At 41.8% G+C, this 24,783-nt stretch overlaps 1 protein-coding gene across 1 annotated transcript; it reads right to left on the bottom strand.

Annotated features, from left to right (window-relative positions):
* Positions 1 to 8,893: 8,893 nt before the first annotated feature.
* ZP4 (zona pellucida glycoprotein 4) lies at positions 8,894 to 16,053 on the bottom strand. The gene is made up of 11 exons (XM_041747535.1): positions 15,882 to 16,053; positions 15,344 to 15,634; positions 14,212 to 14,361; positions 13,318 to 13,505; positions 12,691 to 12,788; positions 11,495 to 11,625; positions 11,124 to 11,313; positions 10,900 to 11,047; positions 10,512 to 10,590; positions 9,196 to 9,309; positions 8,894 to 8,997 (listed from the first exon to the last, which is right to left on the bottom strand). The coding sequence occupies exons 1-11, from the start codon at positions 16,051 to 16,053 to the stop codon at positions 8,894 to 8,896; spliced, it is 1,665 nt and encodes a 554-aa protein (XP_041603469.1).
* Between the last annotated feature and the right edge of the window lie 8,730 nt (positions 16,054 to 24,783).

Below are 24,783 nucleotides of genomic sequence, written 5' to 3' on the forward strand. Positions count from 1 at the left end.
GTCAGCCTGCCTGGTGCTGTTATGGTATAGGCTATGGACAACATACATTTTTTTGCTGTTCATCTGTGAAATATTAATCACAGGTCTATATAAACCATGCTCTTCTATGTAGCCTCAGCTTTATAAAACTCAGAAATCTTTTTTTAAAGTGTTGATGATAATATTGCCAACCTCAAAAAGCATTGAGTGTGTTAAATAAAAATAATCCTCAGAAATTGCTTATACAGTGTTTGGCATGTTGTATGTGCTAAAAAAAATCGTAATTACTTTATGCTTTCTAAACATTTGCTTCAGGGGTTAAAATGCACAAATTAATATTTTCCTTTCAACACCATCTGTTTCATAGAATAACCTTTTACTTGGATAAGTTCATCAGGGTAGACTCATGATTAATTCTGCATCTCATTTTGTTTTTAATTTTACCCAGTGCATCATTAACGTGAAATATTTATTGCAATAATAATATTTTTTAAAAGGTTATATTTATTTATTCATGAGAGACACAGAGAAAGAGGGCAGCCCAGGTGGCTCAGCGGTTTAGCACCTGCCTTTGGCCCAGGGCCTGATCCTGGAGACCGGGATCGAGTCCCACATCAGGCTCCCTGCATGGAGCCTGCTTCTCCCTCTGCCTGTGTTGTGTCTCTGTGTCTTTCTCTCTGTGTGTCTCTCATGAATAAATAAATAAAATCTTAAAAAAGAGAGAGAGAGAGAGAGAGAGACACAGAGAAAGAGAGGCAGAGAGAGAAGCAGGCTCCATGCAGGGAGCCCAATGTGGGACTTGATTCCCCGTCTCCAGGATCACACCCCGAGCCAAAGGCAGTGCTAAACAGTTGAGCCACCCAGGCTGCCCTGCAATCGTAATATTGAAATAACACTGTTTTTGTGTTCTGTTCACTTTTCCATTAATATATTCTGGTATACTTTTTATCAGACTTCAGCTGGGGAAGTACTTTCATTGTACTACCACAGTCCATATTTTATTTTTCTTTTGTGGTGAGAAGATGGTGGTTCCTGAGGTACCAGAGATTTAAAAAAAAAAAAAAAAAAAAAGGTAAAGTGAGAATTTAGGGAATTATAATGTAGCCAGTGGGGTGAGATGAGGAGAAGGACTCATTCACAGGAAACACAGAACATTAAGTCGATTGGCCCCAAACCAAGGGTACCGAGTCATCCCAGAGGTGTCTCAGGGCTTCAGTGTCATCTTACAGAGGCCACTCCAATAGATTATATTAAACTTGTCTGCATGGTAATTGCAAAAAGGGTTGACTCATCGAATTTAAATGTGACTTTGACAGAGGACTTCTTCCCTGGCCTTCATTACAAACAGACTTATTTATGAGCACTTTCCCATCATTTGTCTCTGTAGCTTCCTGGGTAGCAGTAAATGCCAGAAACAGCATGTTTGCAGGTATAAACCATTTGAAGGAGATAAGGAAGATAATGTGCAGAGTCTTATCAAGAGCATGAAACCTTATCTAATAGCCTGACATAGAGTATGTTGCAACACATGAAACCACCACTGACCCTGGCTTCTACCTTCTCCATCCAGGATTTAATTTAGAGTGCTCAGCAAAAAAGCCAATGCATATGCTACATCTTCCCACCATGGTCAAATAAAAGTGATCTTGTAAAAAATGGTTTTCCTCTGTGCAGAGTGCTTTCCTAACCTGTGGGAAGACACAGAGGGAACAGATGCTGCTTTGCTCTTGAAGACTCCTGATGGGCATGCTGGGCTTCCTGGGCCAACATGTCCTGATTTTTAGGAGACTATAGGCCTTTTAGACAAGATGCAGCTAACATATACTGTAGATGAAAAACAGCAGTGAACATGTACATGAGGGCACAAGGAGGGTTGTCACTGTTGTGTAAACTGAAACATGCACACACTTGAGGCTTGAGGACTGACATATAGGAGACCATTGAAGACCGTTGCATTCAGGAAGAGCACCTAGGAGTGGGGGGCAGTGGGAGTTCTTTTTCTTTGGCTTTTATGTATGGTTTGAATTATTTGGGGTCATACACTTTGATGTTTTTTATTGGCAGGATTTGGGGCCCTTTCATTGTCTTTATGCTTTTTTATATTTAAAAAAAGTTTACAAATATTACCTTATAGTTATGAGACAAAAAGATAATAAGTGTTCGTGAAGATGTGGAGAAATGGGACCCTCATACACTCCTGGTAGGAGTATAAAGTGGTTCAACCACTTTGGAAAACACTCATGAAGCTGCTAAAATGTGAAACACAGAGCTACCATATGACCCCTATAATCTACTCTAGGTCTAGACCCAAGAGAAATAAAAACCTATGTCTGCACAAGAACTTCATACATGAATGTTCATAGCAGCATCATTCCTAATGACCAAAAAAGGACTGAAGTATTGATGCATGCTACAGCATAAATCAACCTTGAAAATGTTACACTAGTGAAAGAAGCTGGTCACAAAGGGCCATATGATGTATGATTTCATTTATGTAAGGTATTCCAGAATAGACAAATATCTAAGGACAAACAGAATAGTGAATGTGAGGGGCTGGGAAGAGGAAAGACAGGTGAGGGACTTGCACAACTGCAAGTATACTAAAAACCATGGAAGTATACATTTTAAACTCTATGGAATGTGAGTTATATCTCAATAAAACTATTAAATTGTAAAAGAACCAAAGACTAGGTTTTTAAAGACTAAAGAGGGCTCTAGTTGCCATTGGATTTGTAATTTTTCTTTGTGGCATTTTTTATGCTTTCGTCAAGTACTTTTCCTCAAAGGGAGAAAAACAAATTGTGGGTTTTCTAATAGAAGATTAAGACACTGGAGTTTGTTCAAAGGGACGATCCTGTGTTATCCTGAAACATTTTCCATTCCTGCGAACCATGAGGATTCAGGGAGTGAAGAAGGGGTTGCTAACAGAAGCAGTCAGTGAGCATGTCCTAAAAGGCCTACCTGACCACGAATTCCTACTCTAGGGAATGAGAGTGTTCTGGGTAAATTCAGGCATTTTCTGGGAATTTTCTAGGCTTCTTTAAATCTGGTTAAATTATGTCATAGTTTTGTGTGATTCACTCAGCAAATGTTCCCTGAGCTCCTGGGCTATGCCAGTCCCTTTGGCACAAGGACAAGGGAATTTTTCGGATGAAAGTCTGACTTTGGGGAGGTGTGGGTAGCACAACCATATGTGATAACCTCCCAGCAACCATGTTGTCAATCTCCGGGCACTCCCTGGGTGCACCCTTGCCCAAGTGAGAAATAGTGACTGACAGGTGATGGATTTCTGTCCTTAGGTTGGTGCTTGTCTCCTTCCCTGCCCCATCCCTACCAACACCCCTAGATTTACCCTACAGAACACAATAAGGCCAAATACTCAGGAGGGTAAGAAAATAGATGCTTCTTTGAAAACTAAACTCATAGGTATTTTTGATCCATGGAAGATAAAGTCAACATCCTGAGAGCCCTTCTTGTGTACCCATGAGGTGATGAATTGCTAGACCGGCACATCGGAGGAGCACCTGGCAAACATGCAGCAGTAGCTATTATAATCCAACCCCTTACTCCAATATAGAGATTAAAAGACAACTTGACAGGTATAGTTCATTTTTTCCAGCATCATTGAAGCCTCATTTTTTATTTGACTACCATCAGCCTTTGTGCAGTCAGCCCTTTGCCTTTTCCTTCCTCCCCTCCCAACCTGTGTGAGAGACTTAACTGGATTTGGCCATTCCTTTTCACCTAATTCAGCTGTTGGGGGTGCTGAGGAAGGTGATTTCTCTTTGTCAATGTCTTCAGTCCCTTCCACATCAGCAAAAATGAAAAAAGCTATACTTCTTGGAAAAAGTGGGAAGAAAAGAGGTTGGCAATTTGCAGGACCTTCTAATTTCTGCTCCCTCTGGCCGGTGGCTATTGTAATAAGACTTGCTAAGACTTTTATTGAAGAAAACAGCAAGGCTTTAGGTCTCAGAAGGCAGAAGTATGCCATGGTGTAGGACAGAAGCACATTGCCAGCTCACAGCATGAAAATCCTAAGCAAGGAATCAGGGAAGTAGAATTTCCAAGGGATAGCCAGGAATCAAGACCAATGAAAATGACTGAAGGAGAATCAGAAAATTCCAAAAGCAAAGAATTTAAAGCCAGAAAGACAGAAATAATTCAGTCCTTGTTTCAGATGTGAGAAAGTTAAGTCTGTAGAGGTTAAATGTTTTATCAACAGCCATGTAGCTGGTATCCTGGTCTGAATATTTTGGGTGAAGATGGGAATGGCAATCTCTATGAGAAAGAATAGTTTCTCCAGAAAGGCTACTATGATAATCAGGTTCCATTTCTGGTTTTCTGTTTCTCCTGTTCTCAGACCCTGTAAGTTCTCTGTTGGTCATTGAAGTAGATCACTCTCATTCAAATTCCTAATATAAAAGGGAGTTTATTTTGTTGAACATGAAGATCTAAAAACAGAGACTCAATGCATAGTGCTCCAGTCAAGATGCTATTTCCCCGTCATCTGCCAACTGCTTTGGGTTTTCTTAGAGATTTGTCCTAAGGAAATTCTATTTCTCTGGAAAGTGACAGAATGAAGAACTCTTACCTCTTCTTAGATCGCTAAGTGGTCAATGACAAGATTTTCACCCTTATTGATTGAAAAATTTACTTTTTTGTCTCAATTTTATAGGTTCTATGCATCTAAGATGTTTTATTGGCTTATTTTAAAGCTCCCTTGATTATGGACTAATGAGACACAGGCAGCGATAACACCCCACCACCCCCGCCCCCAGTTTGCTAACACCAAGGACATAGCAGTCTAATAGAATCTGTAGTTACCAAATCACATAGCATCAAACTTGAGTGATGGTGGAGGGGACAGGGGGTGGCTGTGTGCCTCTGTAGGCCGGATTAAGTACAACCTAAGGGGGAGGAGCTGATGTGGACTCTAGCAGATCTTACCTCTCAAAATAGGTGCCTATCCTTAAATGATTTAGAGCAATTAGAACTCTTTTACATAGCTAATAGCTAGTCTGAGTGTAAATATAGACATACTTTGGAAACTTTGGCTGTTGCTTTTGAAGCATACACTTCTCTGTGACTGAGCAATTCTACTCTTTCATATCTAAGGTGAGATATCACCACAAACAAAAAAACCCTTGATATTAGTTACTTATTGTGCCTTAAAAAAAAGTCACCTAAAGCACCGTGCCTTATAAGAGCAATCATTTCTCTCATGGTTGTAGAGGAGCAGGTATTCAGAACCAGCTCAGCTGGGTGGTTCTAGCGCCGGGTCTCTTATATGGTTGCTGGCAGATGTGGACTGGGGCTAGAGGACTCCCTTCCAGGGAGGCACTTGCATGGCTGTTGGCTGGGGAGGGGGTGGGGAATCATTCCCTCTCCACAGCACTACTTCAGCATCCTTGCTGTGGCAAGCCAACTGGCTTCTCTGGAGACAAAGCAGAAGCTGCACGTGCCCTATGCCCAGTCACAGTGTTACTTTTACTATGTCCTACTGTCATAGGGCCAGTCTGGTTCAGAGTAGGAGAGGATGGTATAAAGCTGTTGTACACGAGGAAAGAGGGTGATTACTAGTGCTTAATAACCTGAAACTAGAAACAATTCAACTGTCCATCAATAAAAGGATAAACTGATATTTAAAAAAAAAAAGATTTTGCGAGAAATAGGGAGAGAGGGAGAAAGAGGGAAGAGAAAGAGAGAACACACATGGGGAGGAGCAGAGGGAAAGGGACAAGCAGACTCATGCTCAGTACAGAGCCTGATGTGAAGCTTGATCTCATTACTGAGCCAAAAAAAATCAAGTTAGATGCTCAACAGACTGAGCTACCCAGGCCCCCCTAAACTGGTATCTTTAATGTAGTAGATAAAAGAAATATTGACACATGAAGTATAGATCTCAGACACTAGATTGAGGACTCTAAACAAAGAATTTATATGATTATTTTTATATGAAGTTCAAGAACAAGTAAAATGGACCTCTGGTCATAGTTAGCACCTCTAGGAGGTGTTGACTGACAATAAAAATGAGGAAACTTTCTGGGGTTGCTTCATTTACCTTTTGATCAGGGTGGTGGTTAGACATGTATTCAGCAGGCCCTCTGTAACATTGGTAGACCTCATATGCTTCATTGTATGCATATTAGGATTCAATAAGAAAAAGTAAAAATCAGGAGTTGTTAAACACCTGGGGATTTACTTTCTTCCTTCCTGGCAGTGAACAAATGGACCTAGGACTAGGAATTCTTAGAATTTAGGGATTTTAGATGCTGTGGAAAACCTAACAGTGTTATAAGCATACTCTTCCAGTGTTACTGGAAGTAGATACATATAAAGGGGAAGAAGTAGGAGTACTGATGGCTTGTGGCCCAAACTTGGAGCTTATTAGTCTTCAGTCACACAGAGCTTCCAATTGGCTTTTGTACCATATGAACGGACAAGATTGATATTTGAAGACCTACCATCAAGAAAAAATGTCTGAAGACAATGCAGGATAAACAAGATTTCTATTTGAAATAGAAGATAATGTATATTCTGACTTAAGTCTCAAAGTATATGCCAAAACTAGAGACAAATCAAGGAAACAAAGAAGTAATTTAAGAAACTTATATGGAAAAAAAAAAAAAAAAAACTAGGGAGGTAGAGACAAGACAGAAGGGGGGGGTAGAAGTCAGAAACCAGAATTTTTCCTTGAGTTAAAAACATGTACTCTATAGATTAAAACTCTTTTCTATCAATAAATCACAGAATATCCCATCATCATTCTCTGGCCTTCTAAGTTCTAAAGCATCTGGAATAGCAAAAGACAGGAGATCAGATGTCAGAATAACAGGCTACAACACTGAAACCTGGAAGTCAATAGAGCATTACCTTCAAAACAGAAAATAGACCACTTCTCCAAAATTTGGTACCTAGCTAAACTGTCGAGAGCCAGATTGGGTGGGAGCAGAGAGAAAGATACTCTCAGGCATCCACTTTCTTAGAGTTTGCCTTATACATCATTCTTCCTCAAATGGATACAAAAATGGCATATGCCAAAAAGAGGACCTAGGATTTATCCTATACGAAAGGGAGGACATCAAAGGGAGGTCTTATGCTGACAGCTAGCTGTGCAGCAGACCTGTGTAGTTATCTAGAGAGGCTATGTTATCACGTGAATAGTCTGAGGATATGTTAGTGATAGGCACACAGCAGACCAAATCAATGATTTTTATCCAGGAAAAACCCAAAATATGCAAGAGTAGATTACATTATTCTGGCTAGATTCAAGCAATCTTTTAGTAATTACCTGGAATCAGTTTCATTAAATTGGAGGATATTGTGAAGGTAAAGAGTCTGGGGTGGCAATATAAATTTACAAATAAGTTATTAGAAAAAGCCTCTTAAAACTAGACAAATGCCAAAAAGTAGCAGAAGTGTAAAAATTATACCCTCTGGGGATAATAAAGTTTCTAATTTAGCTGAGACACTATTTTTCTTTTAAATTTTTTTTAAATTTGTGATAGTCACAGAGAGAAGGGTGGGGGGCAGAGACACAGGCAGAGGGAGAAGCAGGCTCCATGCACCGGGAGCCCAACGTGGGATTCGATTCCGGGTCTCCAGGATCGCGCCCTGGGCCAAAGGCAGGCGCTAAACCGCTGTGCCACCCAGGGATCCCTAGCTGAGACACTATATTAATAAGCTATTCAAGTTAATGGTCCCAAATGATATTTCACTTTAGAGCAGTGATTTAACTTTAAGCTAGGAAGTTTTGGGGGGCTTTTCAATTCAGAGGTACACTGTAATAATTTTTCTCCCTACTATATTCCTTTCTCCCTATTGAGCAGGCTAAGTTCCAATAAGGATTCCATGATTAGGAAAGCAGAAACAGCCCAGATCTATAGAAATAATAGAAATATATTCTGTAGAACACGCCTACTATTTTCTCTGGAAAATAGAAGTTTCCATGGTCAAATATGCTTGGGAAATAGTTATTTGGAGACTCACAGGACATTAATATAATTAGTCTGAGAAGCCGGAGAAAACCTGACGGGTTCTAGGTCAAGGCTTTTTTGATTAGATTTAGTGCGAGTATACATGTTACCACCCTCCCTCAAAGGGGGAAAGAGGGGGCGGGGGGGGGGGGGGAGAAGGTAGGGGGTGGGGAGTGAGGGGTGCGCACCCGTGGTAGGGGGGAGAGCAGGGGGGTGCGTGTGTGTGTGTGGGGGGGGGGGCAGGAATAGGGGACCTATGTAGCTTAGTTAAGGATCCAATTTTTTTTTTTTTTTTTTTAATTCATAGAGACACAGAGAGAGAGAAAGGCAGAGACACAGGCAGAGGGAGAAGCAGGCTCCATGCGGGAGTCCGACGTGGGACTCGATCCCTGGTCTCCGGGATCACACTCAGGGCTGCAGGTGGCGCTAAACCACTGTGCCACCGGGGCTGCCCAGAATCCAACTCTTGTTAGAAATGCAAATTCTTAAGCCTTAGCCCAGACCTACTTAAACTCTGGGGGTGGGGCCAGTAATTGGTTTTCATCAGCCCTCCTTTTGATCCCCATGACACTAGAATTGGAAAACCAGTGGTCTAGAGTATTCCAGACTAGCTCTAGAATAGTTCTATCTTAGTTTTATCTTGTGGAAGAGTTTAGTTCTACACTCCTCTTAAGTTTATAACCTTCTGTATTTAGCTCTTATGTATACTACCTAACTTGTCAACCAACTCTAAATCTACTGAAATGTGTTCTATTCAGAAGCTAGAAGGGCTGGAGTAGAGACCTAGGGTATCATGGTTCTTATTCTATTGCCACACAAAATACTGCCCCGAGCTGGAAAGAGGAGATTCCAACAGCAGATAGATTACTTACTTTCAAGTGAGAAGCAGGACACAGGCTATTAGTACAGTCTGGTTTTATTAGCACAACTGGAATAATTCATCTCCATTTCCTGATAGCCAAGTAGGACACTAACAAGGCTCCAACGATTAAGGTCCCAGAAAGGCCTGCCATCCACAGAGTTTGAGAGTCTACAGGAAAACCTGAAGGGTAGAAAGATAAGTTAATGTAGGCCTATATCCTGAAAGGCTGATGGTCTTTAGCTATAAGAAAAACAAGCTGATCAATTTGAGATTCACATTGGTCATATCAGCAAGGGATAGAAAGTAGGGATGAGGAAGTAGCTTTAGCTTGACTGGTGATGAAGGGGCTTCCAATAGCTAGTAGAGTCTCCCACTCACTTGAGTATTTATGGAGCTTTCCTGAGTCTTTAGTGGCTCGGAGTAGAATCATGGGACCCTTGCTAGAAATGCTAGCAGTATGGTTGTGAAAATGGATGTTAGAGTTTCTTCTTTCTGTTGGAGAAGAGAGGTAGGAATCAGAATTTTTTGCATACAGTAGGCTAGGAATGGGAGAGTTAGGTCCCTCAATTTGTACGACTCTGTTCCAGGTCTTAGACTTGTCTGAATTTAAGTTAACATATCTAAGACTTTGTATCTGACACTGCTACTGCATTTTCACCAGACTTTGGTAATAGAGATTATGATACTAGACTTTCCTCCAAACTTCCATTTCTTCCCTAACAGAGGTATTGGGACAGTAATGTATTAATACCAGGACATTTTCCTAAGCTACAAAGGTAACTGGTAAAATAGTAAGAGCAAAACTGTTTGAATCCCATTTCTAATGCCAGTTATAGGACCTTGGAAAAGTCCTTTTTAAAGTTGTATGGATGCCAGGCCTTTCTGGGACCTTAATCATTGGAGCCTTATTAGTGTCCTACTTAGCTATCAGGAAATGGAGATTAGTTACTCTCGTTGTGTTAATAAAGCCAGATTGTACTACCAGCCTGTTCCCAGCTTCTCACTTGAAAGAAAGTAGTCTATCTGCTGTTGGCATTTCATCTTTCCAGCTTGGGGCAGTATTTTGCATAGCAATAGAATAGATGTATAGAATATATATGTCATCAGTTCAGTCCTAAACATTTAATGCACTATTTCATAACTATCCTTACATGACTATGAATCCTTTGTGCCAAAGGTACTTAAAGCTTCAGAGGTCATGAATCCCAATACAGGGGCTAGACAGGTAAGAATTAGTGGACCAGGTAGGAGTACACACCCATTATAGGAGGAATGGGTCTGACTAGCTGGAGTATCTGTCTGCAATCATATGACACCTATAGATCTTTAGGCCATGTTGCTAGACCTGCCTTCAAGCAGGATTAAACATCTTGATTTGTGAACTAGCCAGATAAGTGTTTTGTTATACTGAGGCATATGTAGGTCATGAGCAAGTTTAATTCCTTGCTTAGCTTTTTCCATATACATTTTGACAAGGCTGATACTTGAGGATTTATAGCTTATATTTATTTTAAAAGCCTGGAATTCTAGGAAGCTGGTTGTCTGTTTTACTGCATCATAAAACTACCTAAAAGCAGCCTCATTAGTGAGATGAATCTTTACTTTGAATTATTTGCCTATAGGCTAAAAAAGGTTAGAAGTGGGACTCGAGTACTTCAGGTTTGTCCTTTAGTGTGGACAGCTTGGATACTCACGCCTGGCAACAGGACAGGTTATCATACAGGACGGTGTTCCAGCAGGCTGGCAGACGGATGCACTACAGTGCAGATACACCTGGGAGCCAATAAAATTCAGATCATGGTGTAGAACCACATCATAAGTCTTCAGACTTATCTCCCTAGGAAGAAGTTCTCAGAAAATCTTGACATCCCAAGCTGATATCACAACAACACTAAAGAACTAGAGGCTTTTAGGCAAAGGCCACTCATACCATTGGTATCAATGAAACTTGCTAGGAGGCAAATCTGAGGGTACCAATGGCCAAAATTAAAGGCAGCCCTGGCTGAGGAATGGTAAGATGTGGAAACAGTTCTGAGTTGGTGGGTTCTGAGACCTGCTGAGGAACAGAGGAAAGCACTGTACCGGTCCCCTGAGTGCCCACTTTGTCACTGAGTCTACAAAGCTGAAGGTAAAAATGCTGAAGCGCTGGTAGTAAGATGGAAATGGAGGATCCAGGACTTTCTGGACAGGAATCAGCTGCGTCTGATAGTTGTCTCCAGTGTAGGGGCACCTAAGCAAAGATATCTGGCAGTCAGGAGGGGCCTCTCTGAGGGACTCCAGCACAGGTGCATGGAAGAGCCGCTTACCCTTTCACTAGCATGAGCCACTGGGGCTGATGCTGTGGGTTTCTGCTGGGTGTGGCCCAACAGTATTGGAGGAGCAGCCCCAGGTGGGGGTCTGTTCTGTGGCGGATAGAGACCTCCACATAAATGGGATCCCGAAGTAGCTTCACCACTGGGTAGTCACCAACAGTGTAGAAGGAACCATAGTGCTTATCTGCAAGAGGCCAAATGGAGTTGAAGCCATTAAAAACAATTAGGAACCTCTAGATTGTCTGAGACAAAACATATACACAAGCACCTTAGCAAGGATCTTATTACCAAATTGTCCTCTTAATGCCCAGAAAAGTAATAGGGCTTTAACTAAAAGCCAGATGCTCCAGCCAAGAGAGTCTTACCCTTGGCAATCTTGAGTTCCAGAGTGAGGGGTCCAGGCTGGGTCTCAGAATGCGGTGGTGGAAATGTAAACACGTGGACATTAACTGGGAAGGCATTGCTACTTATAGAGTAGCTGCAGCTAACTCGGAGCCTACGAGAAAACAAGATCTTTGTTAGCTAGTGTGGGTAGTAGGATGGACCATGGCATCTTCCAGTTCTCAGATTTTAGGGACCAGGTCATGCGGATTGTTGGACAAGTTTGTAAGTGTGATGGATAGGATTCCTAAGCTTGTGGGAGCTAGATCATAGTTGGGAGACCAAAATGTAGTCCAACTCTCAAGTGTTTGGGAGTTGGAATTATAAGAACCATGCAAACAGGAGGATCCCTGGGTGGTGCAGTGGTTTAGCGCCTGCCTTTGGCCTGGGGCACGATCCTGGAGACCCGGGATCTAATCCCACATCGGGCTCCCAGGTGCATGGAGCCTGCTTCTCCCTCTGCCTGTGTCTCTGCGCCCCCCACCCCCCCGTGTGACTATCATAAAAAAAAAAAAGAACCATGCAAACAATTGATGTAGCACTGGGAGAAACGTGTACGTTCTATAGATGGGGTAGTCAGGGAAGAGCCTGCAGAGAGTGGACATGGAGGATAAGTAGCAACAGAGGTAAGAGGAGGGAGAGCAACAGCTGACAGAACAGAGAACGGAGACCAGTTTGTCCCTCTATATAATCTTTAAGGGACCTCTGTCTGGGATTGGGGGAACAGTGAGTGAGGGATGGAGGGCATCCAAGGAGGTTGGGCTGCAGAGGAAAGTAGGTGTTTCATGCAAGGTTCCTCAGGTTATGTTCATGAGGTCAAGTTTAAGCTATGGCAAGACCATGAAGAAATGTTAAGTGTACAATCCTCTGAGGTGTTAAGGGGATTTTTTTTGCTATACCATGGACTGTGGAGGTAGAAGGGAGAAGGCCAAAACAAGAAAAAGGAAATCCAGGTAAGTGAAGTAGGAGTCCAGGGAGTTTGGGGCTTAAATGAACTCAGTGGCAGTGATGCAAGGAGACTTGATCAAATAATGGTCAGTGAAATTGGGTCACCAGGGCAGAAGACGGGTTTCTCTTGTCCTGAGAGGTTCTGTGGATTCAGGGCTTACCCTAGAGTTCCTGTTTTATGGAAGGGAAATCATTCTAGTCAAGCAGGGTCAGCTTAACTGAGACCCTTTACCTGAAAATACTGTCACGGGTGATAGAACCATGGCTCCAAGTTCTAACATCTCTAGCTGCAACCAGCTCATTTTCATATACTGCCTGGTCTCCAGTGATCTAGAAGTATGGGGACAGAAGTATTATCATCCCTTCTATGCAGGTGCCATTTCACTCAGGTTGCTCTGACCTGGCAGTCAGCAGTGCTACTCAGTTTCAGGCTGCACTTTCTGTTCCTTGAACAGAGGCAAGAGCAGGTGGCATTTAGTAACCTGGGACATTATCACTTCACCTTAGCTCAGGATCAGACAATAGGGGCTTGGAGTACTTGGGAACATGGACAAGGTCAACCAATGTGCCTGCTTGCTTACCAGAGCAACGTGGCAAAAAACCTATTTTTCCTCTTATCTGTGGCTTGGTAGGAGCGCCAGCCCCTTGTGGGAGCACAGCTGTGATCTTAGTTGCACACCAGGGGCGATTTCTGCTGCCTCAGTGATGAAGCATTATGTCCTAGAGACCATCCTACACATCAAGCAGTGGTCAGCTCTATCCTCCATGGCTAAGATATTCCACCTCTCCCTCCAGTCACTAGGACATTTCTGTCTGACTTTTAGAGTTAGGAACAGACCCCAAGGTGAACTGTTCTTACCCGTCTTGTGGTACCGCAGGAGTTAAATGGAAACCAGAATAGGGCAAAAGTGTGTGTTGCCATCGCAGGGGTACATTCCACATCATTCCCGAAGGCCAAGCGCACAGAATTCAAGAGAAGTGGGGGCGAGGTCACATTCCGAGACACAGCGATGTAGAAGTAGCCATCTTGGGTACAGTGTGAGGTCACTGAAAAACCAGAGTGGCTGTGCTGAAAGCAGGTCATCCCTCCTGTTATGGAGCCAGTTAGGTAGTTAGATAGTTCTGATCCCTCCCCCTGAGAGGTTGGCAGGCCTACTCAGTGGCACCTGTGCGAGTTCAGCTGTCCAGAGCTTAACTGGAGCACTGAACAAGCACCTGGATGAGCCCCTGGGTTTGAAGGCCACCTCTGCCAACTTTAGGCAAAGCATCTGTCCTTCCTGCTTTAGCTTCGTTTATAAGATGGGGATAATAGTACTTGCTTTTACACCTCAGCATTCAGAGCTTAGAATATGGCATTTACATATTTTACATTAGAAAACCTTAAAGTAGGATTTGAGACACACAGAAAGCAGTTTTTTTTTTTTGTTTTTTGTTTTTTTTTTTTTAAAGGAGGCTCTTGAGACACTTAGCCTTTTCCCCAAGGTGGCTGATGGCCTTAAGTTTCTGTGAATTCATTATTGTTTTGCAAGACTTAGCTTCTTGAGTTCATTGAATATTTTGGTTTCCGGGGAATTGACAAAGCAAGGCTTTAGAAAGTAATCACTTAGGGTCAAGTACTCCAGGATTCACTCATTACTTATCTTTAACATTTGTCTTCTGGGGAGTTGGGGAGGAGGGACGATCACCTTCTCTGGGTTTAGTTGCAAGTTATTGGTACTTTTCTCCAGCTGGTTTCAGAAATGCAGCAACTCACCTGTGTTTCCATAATAACAGAAATTCACCTCCGAATTGTAGCAGCAACCAATCTTCTTGCAGTCTCCTTCAGTGATGGGTGAAGGAACACATGGCAGCCTGTCCCACACTGGGACAAAGTCACACAGATCAGCATTTGGAACATCTAGGGCTCTGTTTTGATCAGGAGAGTAACTCAAGCTAGATAACAAAGTTGGGTCTTAAAAAACAAAATTACAAAGTATTAAAAATTCCATAGATATGTCCTGGTGATCAGGGTAGGTCCCTGTTATGTACTAGCAATTAAGTTGCAGAAAGTTAAGTAAATATTAAGTCCCTTGAAATCAGTACTTTGAGAAAAGAGAATACCAGCAAGATCAGTAGAAGCATTGAGGCTCCTTTTTCCTTCAAGCAAAGAATTCTTTCTGTTCTCTAATGGTGCTTCTCCATCTTCGTGTACTGTGAGTTACTGGGGGATCTTTCTGAAACTCAAGTTCTGGTACAGCGGGTCTAGTGTGGGGATTGAAATTCTGCATTTTATCAGCGTTACCCCTCTGGGTTATATTTTGGGTACAAGGCAGAGGGGAAGAGTGAACTACAGGTTTGAATCTGTTAGGACTTCAAGGTAGGGCTTGTAGGTGGCAAGAACAGATTTGCTAAAGCTGGGGAGTCACACTTCCTGCTGATTCCCCAGTTAAGTGATCAAGTAGCCTCCAGCCGAAAGGGCTGAGCCCTATTTTCAGGGCAATGTTGCTTCTTGGAGACATTTGCCAAGTACCCTTAATAGCTTTAGCTTTCTTCCCTATGCTTCTCAAGACAGAGGAGCTCCTGGGTTCTGGCCAATTCTTGTTTGAATCCCAACTCTGCCAGTCACCAGAGCCCACCAGTTGCCGGGCTGGGGGGGGGGGGGTTGGCAGCAATGGCATATCTGGCACTGCTTAGGAGTAGGAGGAGACCTTGAAATACTCTCCACAGTGCCTCATACTGAGTAACCTAACTGCTCAAGCGGTGGTTATCTTAAGGACTGCATGTGCTGGGGAGCTGGAGGATAGTCCTTCATATCACTGTTGCTGCACAGAGCAGGTAAAGAGGCCCAAGAGCACTTCCCAGGGCTGCTCAGCACCACCCAGAACCTGAAAGTTCCCAGCCCTTACCTGGGGGATCCATAGGACACCTGAGCAGCTGTGTCTTGGTAACCATGTTGCGTCCAGCCACATCTGCTCCTTCAACTCCAACCATCATGATATAGTGGGGGTCCTGGGGAGACACCCCTGATGGTGACGCACGGGGCCTTGGCATTTCTGGTGATCGAGTCGTCCTCACCCACTCGGTGACATAGCAGCCATCATAAGAGGCTTCTAACACCATGGAGCTTCCTGGGCCCTCCGTCACCCAGGTACCACAGCCAGAGTCATTCTGCAGCCTGCGTGGCAGCCCGTGGTCATCTGGAGGGCAGCAAGGAACAAGAAGCACAGGTGGTCAGTCCCCACCGTCCTCAGTGCTGGCAAGGGACAGCTGGCTTTGCCACCAGACCCCGAGGGGCAGCAGCAATAAGAGAGAGGAACAAGAGGGGACTCTGATTCAGGGGAGAAGTTATATTTTAGATGATTCAACCTGGATAAGAGGCTGCAGTTTACCAAAGGGGGAAGAGTGTTAGGAGGGGAAGCGACAGGGATAAGCCATCAAACTTACCCCAAGCTATTAGCGTAGGAGTCGCTGTCCCCTGGCTCAGGTTTACGGTGAACCGAAGACTCCGGAGCCCACAGTGGAGCTCACCCAGATAATCTGGTGCCTCAGGCTCAGGGTGGCCCCTCAACGCAAGAGACAAGGGAAAACAGAGCAAGATGATCTGCAGCTGCCGCATAGCGCCACTAGGAGCCTCCACTGGCCCTAAGACCTGCTCAGTCTCCCAGGAACCTGACCTCCCCATGCTCCCCACGAGGTTTCTTTTTATACAGAAGGAACTGGTTTCAGGTGCACACCTGTATGGCATGCAGGTGGGGCTCCTTTGGAAAGGATGATTCTTCCAGCTTCATTCGCTTGAGGCCATAGTCTGCAGCTGCATCACTTTAAACATTGCAATCCAGGCAATTCCGAGCTCAGGAAAAATATGGGACCTTTTAGCTAAAGAGGCTTCCCCAAAGTTGCTCAATGTAGCACTTATTATAGTAGCTTATTGACTTCAAAAGACCATCCTCTAGAATTTTGCACATTTGGGTCTGAATCTGAGCTCTGCCCTTATAAGCTTTGCATTCTGGATAAGTTACAACCTTTTGGAAACTCAGTTTTCTTTTCTGTAAAATGGGAATAATATCTCCTAGTAGTAGTGAGGGTTATATGCGATATTCTATGTCAAGTGTGTGGCACAGTGCTTGACCAAAGAGCACTCAGTCAAAACTGTTGAGGTCTTTATTTTCACAAGAAATCACCTTTATTTTCACAAGAAATCATTGGACAATTAGAGCCTGACTTGAAATTTGAGATAAATTTAACCTTGATCCTCCCCCCCCCCAAAAAAAACCTGATTTAGAGCCTTTCCCTGATCCTAAGAGAGAGTTCCATCACTGGAGTCTTTTCTTGACAAATTCCAAGGCTTTTATTCGCCAGAGTTGTCCTACTGGGTTCCCCATCAGGACCTAAGTGAAAATGTGGATTGCAACATGAATTCCCCAAAGGCATTTTGCCTCTTATGGATATTTCAAAATCTCTCATCACTTGCCTATGTTTTAGACATATTTTCATAAATATATGGGAGTTTCTTATTTGCTTGGTTTCCACATTGTTATTCTCCTCAACATATTTACATGTTCTGGCCATTGTTGGGGCCATAGCATCAGGCTGGTCCTACAGGCATTCTAAGAGATTGAAGAATGGATAGATATACTCCGCCCTGGTGAAGCAGGGACATGAAAACTGTCCTCAATGGGCTTTTCTCAAAATAAGTCTTTGGATTATGTTTAGCCCAATATTTGTCATATGAAAACATTTCCCAAGTCAACAAAAGTGTTAACCAAAGCACTGATAATGTATACACAGGTATCTCTAATTCTTGTCAACTCATAGAAGAGAACAAATAAGCATATATCTTCTGGGGTAAATTGGATGACTTATTTAACCATGTGTTAACAGATAACATTGAAGAAATGCCAGACTCTGCCCTCCTGAGTGGGATGTGGCTTCCTGACATCTTCTCACTGGGTTTGGCCATTGGCCTGATACACCCCATTTACTTGCTCACAGGACTTGGCATGTTGGATTCTAATGGCCTCTTACTTATTTTTCATTGCATCCTGATTGCCTTAGGCATTGTGTACTCCATGTTCAGTGAGTAAGAATGAATCAGTGAATGTACTTTCATTTAGTGGCCACGTCCTAAGGCTGAGCCCCTTGAAAATGTGGCTCAGACTCATAACCTTTAGGTAGTTTTCCTTCAAGTAACTATATATGTGATTGCAAGTATAAGAAAGGAAGTCATGTGTGTTATATTTCAGGAGTTCAAAGGCCAGTCCCCCTGCTAGACTTACAAATGCTATTCTCTAAAGCAGTGAAAGATCAAGGAGAGTTGCTCTTTTTGCTAATGCTTGGGGGCAGATCTGTGTAGTGGTTATTTGGATTTTGGCAATGAATGAAACTGAATACAAATTCTAAGTCATTATTTCCTAGCTCTGTGACCTCTGTCGGTGAGTTACAACTTTTACATCTGTGAGGTGGGGATAGTAATACTTATCTCAACCAACAGGTATGATTTGATGAAATAAGATAATGTGTGTACAGTGCTTATTACAAAACTTGCTATGTAATTGTTACTTGTCAGAGCGTCAGGAATGTCAACAAGGCCAGTCCACGTGCTTGAGATACAAAGGTGAGATGGGAGGCAGAGAGAAGCAGTGCCAAGCAGTGGCCTCCTTGGATTGATTGGTGGGGAGTCTGAGGAACAGCTTATCCTGGTGGGATTGCATTCTCTGTTGAGGTTGTATGTTTGCATAATTAAGAAAGAACATATAAGTCGGAAACTGATTTAAGACATCTGAAGGTTCACCCAGGCACCCATACTAGACTGGTATACCAGTCACTCCAGTGCCACAGAGGATCAAGGATGAGTCCCTGGGGAATATGCCAGCAAGGCTGGGATTAGGTGATTTCATGCTTGCTCCTGTGCTAAATCCTCTGAAGACCTGTTCATTCAATTACACCACTCAATTTCAGGAGAGAAAATGCACTGTGTGTGATCCACTTTGAGGATCCCCAAAGTGGGCTGATAACATATCCTATCCCCCTGTTATCTCAAAAGTAATTCTCTGGCCCAATTTTGGAAGGGCAAATGCTATTTTCTGTTAGAATCACTTAATCACTTAAAAATAATTTTAGTAGAATTACATACAAAATACAAATCAGCATAATTTGCAGACTTACCAAAAGCCCTGTAATTATGGTAACATTCATTTGATTCATATTATACAGGCATATTTGAGGATCCATTTTGTGTCACCTACCAAAGTACTGGGGAGTCCTGCACAGGGGGCTACACTGTCTGTAACAGTTAATTTTATGTATCAATTTGATCATGATATGGAGTGCCCAGATTAAACATAATAATTTCTGGGAGTGTCTTGTGAGGGTGTTTCTAGATGGCATTAGCATTTGAATCTGTGGACTCAGAAGATTGCCCTCCCCAGTGTGGGAGGGCATCATCTAATTGGTTGAGGGTGTAAATAGAACAAGTCCCACCACCCCACCACCCCAACCCTTGCTTGAGTTGAGGTACTGAGCTTACCCTACTCTTGGACTAGAATCTACACTCTTGACTCCCCTGGTTCTCAGAACTTCAGACTTGGACTGGAATTATGCCACTGGCTTTCAGACAGCAGATCATGGGACTTCTCATCTATCATAAATATATGGGCCAATTCTTCATAATCTCTATATAGAAGTATAAAACATGTATAATATTATTCTTTCTGTTTTCCTGGAGAACCTTGGCTAAGACCCTGCCCATTTCTCATCCACTGGTCTGCCAGTGAGGGTCCCTGTAAAAGGAGAGGACAGAGTAGTTTCCACCACTGGGACAAGATAAACTGTGATTTCTAAAACCCTTTTTCAATCAGGGCAGATGTGTCCTGAGTCACATTTGAATGTTTCATTTCAAACCAGAGAACAAGGTTATAGCTATGCAGTTTACTATGTTCCCTTTTTTGGAATATGGGCACACACAGTGATTTTTTTAGAGATTGGTCGCATTTTGATAGTACCAGGGTTGTTACAAAGCTTTCTAGCCTCTTCTTGCATTAGGCATTTACAGTAGTTCCCTTGCTGTGACTGGAGTATATCCTCCTGACTGGAGGGTGCGGTATGGCGTAAATAAAGCCCCAGGAAACTCTCTTCAAGTCTGATAAAGCAATAATCAAAATTACCCCCAAATAGGGTGGAGCGATTAGACCATTGTGTATATTAATCAGTAATTAGGGAGCAATGAGGGAGCACCCAGCTGTTCTCTGCATGTGGTGGAAATTAGGACACTTCTTTTCTGAAGGAAGATGTCAAACTTAATTTACTGTAAGTACTTACATTGTTTTTCTTTTCAACAGGCAAGAATGAAATGTAAGCCCTAGTCAGTTGTGAGGTGATGAGTCCCCTTGCTGGGTCTGTTCCTCCAACTTTCTGTCTCCATCCTGGGCCACACAACCCACCTCCCTAGTGCCCCTCTGCTCTGAGGTTCTCTTGCCTGTCCTCTCCACCCTTGTCTTTGCCACCAGGACCGACGGCCACCAGTAGGAAGAATGATTCTTCCCCTTTCACAGGGAAGAAGGCCTAGCTGAATAGCTTTTTGGACTTTGAGAGGATTGTCAATATATTGATGTTCCTGTCTCTTGAAGTGGAAGAGGAGTTTACAAAAGAGGTAGAAGAAAAAGTTGCTAAAAAGAAGAGCTGAAATTAAGATCTTTAGGGTAGGGGTTTACAGGTAAAGTTGCTATTTCTGGTTCACATAGGGTATCAATTGAAATAATGCTCCCTACTCCTTAATTATATTCACCTACTTAAGGGTAAGGCCTCAGTCATATTAGATTAAGGCTCACATTAATGACCTCATTTTAACTTCATTACCTCCATAAAGATCCTATCTTTAACATGTCTTTATTAGGGATAATTCACCTCAAAACACCTTGCAAAACATTGTAAAGCTGCATCAGCCAAACCAATCTTTGTTTTGGCCTTTTTTTTTCTTTTTTTTTTTTTTTTAATTATTTATCTATTTATGATAGTCACAGAGAGAGAGAGAGAGAGAGAGAGGCAGAGACACAGGCAGAGGGAGAAGCAGGCTCCATGCACCGGGAGCCCGACGTGGGACTCGATCCCGGGTCTCCAGGATCGCGCCCTGGGCCAAAGGCAGGCGCCAAACCGCTGCACCACCCAGGGATCCCCCTTTTTTTTTCTTTTTATTTTGGTTGACACAAGAACTCTGTGCATGTGAATGCCTCTGTTTCTTTACTTTTATAATTTTTATTTCCTTGTTAAAATTCCTTTTAAAAATCCCCAAAATTGCTTTGGCAAAACTAAAGAGATTTTTAGTTTTTATCTGTTTATTGTTTAAAGTTTTAAATTTCTTATTTTTAAACAGAAGGGGGAGGGGCAAAGATAGAGGGAGTCCAAAGCATGTTGAATATAGAGCCCAACATGGAGCTGGATCTCATGACCCTGAGATCATGACTTGGGCCAAAATCAAGAGTTGGATGCTTAACTGACTGAGCCACCCAGGTGCCCCATAAAAGTTTTAAATTTTAATTCCAGTTGGCTAACATACAGTATAATATTTGTATAAGGTATACAATATAGTGATTCAACAATTTCATATATCACCTGGAGCTCATCACAAGTGCATTCTTTAATCCCTATCACCTATTTCACTTATCCCCCCTTCCTTCCCCTCTAGTCACCATTGGTTCTGTATAATTAAGAATCTATTTCTTGATTTGTCTCTCTCTTTTTATTCCTGTTGATCCTTTGTTTCCTATATTCCACATATGAATGAAATCATATGGTATTTGTCTTTCTCTGACTGACTTACTTCACGAGAGCATAACTAGAGCATAATTCTCTAGATCCGTGCATTTTGTTGCAAATGGCAAGATTTCATTCTTGTTTATGGCTGAGTAATATTCCATTTTATATTCCACATATTCTTTATCCACTCATCAGGTGATGGACATTTGGGCTGTTTCCATAATTTGGTTATTGTAGATAATTCTGCTATGAACATTGGGGTGCATGTAACCATTTTGAATTACTATTTTTGTATTCTTTGAGTAAATGCCTAGTAGCACAACTGCTGGATTACAGAGTAATTCTATTTTTAACTATTTGAGGAACCTCCATACTATTTTCCAGAGTGATTGCACCAGTTTGCATTCCCACCAACTATGCAAGAGGGTTCTCCTTTCTCCATATCCTTGCCAACACCTGCTGTTTCTTGTGTTGTTGATTTTAGCCATTGTGATAGGTACAGAGTAATATCTCATTGTGTTTTTGATTTGCATTTCCCTGATGATGAGTGATGTTGAACATTTTTTCATGTGTCTTTGGCCATCTGGATGTCTTCTTTGGAAAAATGTCTATTCATATCTTCTGCCCATTCCTTAATTGGATTTTTCATTTTTTGTACCTTGAGTTTTATATGTTCTTTATATATTTCAGATACTAACCATTTACCAGATATGCCATTTACAAAATCTTCTCCCATCCCACAGGTTACCTTTTAGTTTTGTTGATTGTTTCCTTTGCTGTGCAGAATCTTTTTAATTTGATATATTCCCAATAGTTTATTTTTGCTTTTGTTTCCATTGCCTCAGGAGACACATCTAGGAAGAAGTTGCTACAGCCAATGTCAAAGAGGTTATTGTCTGTGTTCTCCTCTAGAATTTAATGGTTTTAGGTCACACATTTAGGTGTTTAATTCATTTTTAATTAATTTTTGTGTATGGTAAAAGAAAGTGATCCAGTTTCATTATTTTGCGTGTTGCTATCCAGTTTTCGCAACATGTTAATTGAAGAGATTATCATTTTCTCATTGGATATTCTTTCTTGCTTTATTGAAGATTTATTGACAATATAGTTATAGGTTCATTTCTGCATTTTCTGTTCTATCAATCTATGTGTCTATTTTTGTGCCAGTATCAAACTGTTTTGATTACTGCAGCTTCATAATATAACTTGAAGTCCAGACTTGTGGTGCCTCTAGATTTGTGTGTTTTCCATTTTCCAAGATTACTCCGGCTATTTGGGGCTTTTTTGTAGTTTCATACAAATTTTAGGATTGTTCTAGTTCTGTGAAAAATGCTGTTGGTATTTTGATAGGAATTGCATTATTTTATTTTTTAAGATTATTTATTTATTTATTCATGAGAGAGACAGAGAGAGGCAGAGACATAGGCAAAGGGAGAAGCAGGCTCCATGCAGGGAGCCTTATGTAGGACTTGATCCAGGGATTCCAGGATCATGCCCTGAGCCAAAGGCAGACACTCAACCACTGAGCCACCCAAGCGTCCCAATAGGGATTGCATTAAATATGTAGATTGCTTTGGGCAGTATGGACATCTTAACAGTATTTGTTCTTCCAATCCATGAGCATAGAATGTCTTTTCACTTCTTTGTGTCATCTTCAGTTTTTTTCATCCCTGTTTTATAGTTTTAAGAATACAGGTCTTTTACCTCTTGGTGTTTTTTTTTTTTTTATTCCTAGGTATTTTTATTATTTTTAGTGCTATTATAAAGGGGATTGTTTTCTTAATTTCTCTTTCTGCTGCTTCATTATTAGAATGTAGAAATGCACCAGATTTCTGTACATTGATTTTGTATCCTGTAACTTTACTAAATTTATCAGTTCTAGCAGGTTTTTGGTGGGTTTTCTATATATGGTATCTTTCATCTGCAAATAGTGAAAGTTATACTTCTTCCTTACCAATTTGGGTAATTTTATTGCTTTTTGTTGTCTGCTGTGGCTAGGGGTGCCAGTACTATGTTGAATAGAAGTGGAAAGAATGGACATCCTTGTCTTGTTCCTGATCTTAGAGGAAAAGCTTTCAGTTTTTCCCCACTAAGGATGATGTTAGCTGTGGGATTTTCATGTATGGCCTTTATTATGTTGAGGTATGTTCCCTCTAAGCCTACTTTGTTGAGGGTTTTTATCATGAATGTTGTTGTACTGCCAAATGCCTTTTCTGCATCTGTTGAGATGATCATATGGTGCTTATCCTTTCTCTCATTGATGTGATATATCATGTTGATTGATTTGAGAATATTGAACCACCCTTACAGCTCAGGAGTAGATCTCATTTAATCTTGGTGAATGACTTTTTTAATGTATTGTTGGATTCTGATTGCTAGTATTTTGTTGAGGATTTTTTGCATATATGTTCATCAAAGATATTGGCCTGTAGTTCTCTTTTTTACTATCTTTATCTGGTTTTGGTATCAGGGTGATGCTGACATCATAGAATGAATTTGGAGGTTATCCTTCTAATCTAAAGGGATTTTAAAAATTCCTTTTTCTTTAGAGAAAAGGGATCAGTAATGCGCACCATGGCTGAGTTAGTTGATACCAATGGGTTGTTTCAGTTTAGAGAGCAGAGCAGACCTGGTGAGCCAGGAGAGCTGAAGGATAGAAAATTTAGGAGGAAGGGTGCAGCTCCTGTAGAAGCCATGCCTTTTGTCATTGCAATTGCTCTCAGCTAACTGGAGTTGATTGGGTAATTAGTTTGCAAATGTTGTGTTTGATGCTATCTTATATATGTATATTTCTTACATTTTACCCCAACTTGTAACCAGGATATAGCCTTGTTTTTCTAACTAGAATATAGCCTTGCCTTGCTTTTCTAACCAAGTGCCTTTATATACATGGTTTTCTCTTCATCTGATGACTATGGTCTCATCTCTGTTGGACCAGTTCCCTACTTTTACTTTGAGCAAACATTCTCCGAAGACTTGTCCCCAGACCCGCAAAGTTAGCTTCAGCTTAAGATTTAATGAGAAGTATAGATTTGGGGGCCTTACTCAAGATCTGGTGAATCAGAAACTCTGAGATGGAGACTAGTAGTATATAGTTAAATCTTCCAGGTGGTTTTGATGTATATGTAGGTTTGGGAGCCGGGGCCTTAGGGTAGTATTTTCCAGGTTCTCTTCTCCATGAGGCATTTCCTGATCCCCAAACTAGAGGTAATTTCCTCTTGATTTGATTTCTAGTGCTCTCTGTATTCCTCTAGGGACAGCTATGATCCAGTATTCTACTTTCCTTCATGGATGGTAAGGTCCTTGAAGGCCATGTCATCTCACCATCTCACCTTTGAATTCCCCACATGATCTGCCGATGTGCTCAGACAGTATTTTTGAGATGAATGAACTCTGAGTATGCATGCATGTATGTATGTATGTGTGTATTTATTTATTTAAATCCTGTGTATTTAAATGGTTTGTAGCATGCTTTAGAGAGGAACCAGTTTTGCAATGGCCTACTTTGTATTTGCCACCAGGCATTTTGTGCTTACCTCAGCATGTGAGTGAAACTTCCTGTTATCTTCAGGTTAAGATGCAGGCTCCTTGGAAT

This window comes from Vulpes lagopus, chromosome 3, assembly GCF_018345385.1.
Source record: "Vulpes lagopus strain Blue_001 chromosome 3, ASM1834538v1, whole genome shotgun sequence".
In the NCBI taxonomy this organism is placed as follows: domain Eukaryota; kingdom Metazoa; phylum Chordata; class Mammalia; order Carnivora; family Canidae; genus Vulpes; species Vulpes lagopus.